Genomic DNA, 2,298 nt, shown 5'->3' with positions numbered 1-2,298 from the left:
GGAGATTAAAAGATTGTGTCATTTCCGCTTGGAAAAGAGATAACTGGGAGGATATGAGATGGTCTATGAAGTCATGAAGGTTGTGTAAAAATGGGTCAAGGAAAGACTATTTATTCCTTCCTGTAACACAACTGGGGGGTCACCCAATCAATAGGCAGAGGATTTCAAACAGCATGACGTATTTCTTCACAGTCAGCCTGTGGAAATGCTTTGCCAAAGGGTGAGGCACAAATTCAAGCAATACGAAAAGAGGCAACTCTATGACTTGTACCTAGACTGATCCCCCAGTTTCTCACGCTGACCCTGTAATGTCACGTCATGAAAGGACTCAGAATTTGTCTGATTGTCCAGCAACCGATTCAGGAAAGAGGGCTCAGCGTCATGTCACCAGTCAGGTCAGTACAGAGGTGAGTCGGAGAGTCTGAGTGCTGGGAGTGAACATTAGGCCCTTTTCTGAGTCAATATCCACAGCAGCCTGTCCCGGATTTGCTTTGTCCTCACCCCATAGATGATCGGGTGTAGCGGGGGAGGCACCAGGAGTTTCACATTGACCATGACACTGAGCACAGGCGGGGGCACATCAGAACCAATCCTCTGCATGAGGGAGACAAAGAGATCTGGGATGCACAAGGCTGAGAAGGCGCAGAGATGAGTCCCACAGGTCCCAAATGCCTTGAGCCGAGCGTCCTTTGTGGGCATTCGGAAGATGGTCCTGAGGATCTGAATGTAGGACACAGCAATGAAAAACCCATCCACACTGGGCACAATGAATGTCACACAGACGCTGTAGTAATTACTGGGACGGATGTCGGCACAGGCCAGGGACACCACAGAAAAATGCTTGCAGTACGAGTGGGGGATGATGTTGCTACTGCAGTATGGCCACCGACTCCCCATGATGGGAATGGGCAGTACGATCATGAAGCCGCGCAGCACCAAGGCCAAGCAGATCTTGGCTACAATGGAATTTGTCAGGATGGTGGAATGTCTCAGGGGATCACAGATGGCCACGTAGCGATCAAACGCCATGGCCACGAAGATCCCAGACTGTATCACTAAAAAGCATTGAGTAAGGTACACCTGGGTGAAACAAGCACCAAAAGTGATCTCTGTAGAATTGAACCAGAAGATGCTCAGTGTTTTGGGCACAAGGGATGTGGACAGGAAAATGTCGGTGAGAAGCAGAAGGCAGAGGAAATAGTACATGGGCTCATGGAGGCTCGGCTCCCTCTTCACGATGTACAGGATGGTGAGGCTCCCCGAGATGGCTACAATGTACATAACACAGAAGGGGATGGAGATCCAGCCATGGGCCGCCTCCAGGCCAGGGATGCCCAGCAGGATGAAGATGGAGGGGTTGGTGAAGTCGGTTTTGTTAGAATCTGACATGGAGTCCAGGAGCTGGCTTCCACCGCGGAAGCAGAATGGAGTCTCCTACAGGTACCTTATATTCCCCTGACTTCCGGTTTGTGCCCAGGGTCCCAGGTGATGGTCTGATTGCAAATACCTGGATGGAGACACAATGTGAATATGAGACACACCAAGCACTATGGGAGAATGTCCTTACTGGGGAAGGAGGGTGGTCGCTCTTCACCCACTGAAAATAACATTTTTGTGATTCAAAAAAAAGAATTAGGATCAGCTAAACCTACTAAGGCCCAGACCATATTTTCTGAAGCTCAGTAATTCCAGGTCCCTCACAAGCACCAGCAGAGAAAAATGTTTTCCTTGTGCTTCTCATTCCTTGTTCCTTAATGTAATAAACTCAAGCGGCAGAGTCCCCCCTTAACTGACATGCTCAGCATCGGAGAGTGGAAAATAATCAAAACAACTTTAATAAGACAAGTGCCAAGGATACATCCTAGGTAGAGCCCATCTGATAAAGAAGGGCTGACATCATTGACAACAGCTGCATGGACCCACCTGCTCTGTCAGCGCAGTGGACAAAACCAAGGGACAGTTTGGATGCTTAGAGAACTGGATGGAGAATAAGACGCTCTGGGCATACAGGGGTTTGGCCATCTAGTCTCTCTGTAAGGTTGTAGCAGACAGAAGCGGTGTCGGAGACGGGCTCTTAGAGTCGGGGTGGTTGCCAAAGTAGAACAGCCTGAAAACACTGGGACTCTTGAGTTGAAAGAATATCTAATGGACACGTACACGAGAGAGGAGACGACAATAATGGAACTTCCACCGTTCAAATGGACAAAGAGAGAAATGCCCCTCCCCCGCATGCACTGGGATATCTTCACAGGAACTTCTGAGATGGATAACATTCATGATTCCTCAGTGAAGCAAGTG

General features: G+C 49.0%; 1 protein-coding gene across 1 annotated transcript; it reads right to left on the bottom strand.

Annotated features, from left to right (window-relative positions):
* Positions 1–441: 441 nt before the first annotated feature.
* LOC149526110 (olfactory receptor 52B2-like) lies at positions 442–897 on the bottom strand. Its single transcript, XM_089773173.1, has one exon. It carries the CDS (start codon positions 895–897, stop codon positions 442–444), a length of 456 nt encoding a protein of 151 aa, XP_089629299.1.
* Between the last annotated feature and the right edge of the window lie 1,401 nt (positions 898–2,298).

This window comes from Pelodiscus sinensis, chromosome 1 (genome assembly GCF_052426305.1).
Source record: "Pelodiscus sinensis isolate ZL-2025 chromosome 1, ASM5242630v1, whole genome shotgun sequence".
NCBI classification, from domain to species: Eukaryota; Metazoa; Chordata; order Testudines; family Trionychidae; genus Pelodiscus; species Pelodiscus sinensis.
Note: the sequence above shows the minus strand (reverse complement) of the source record. Positions and strands in the feature narration are given on the sequence as shown.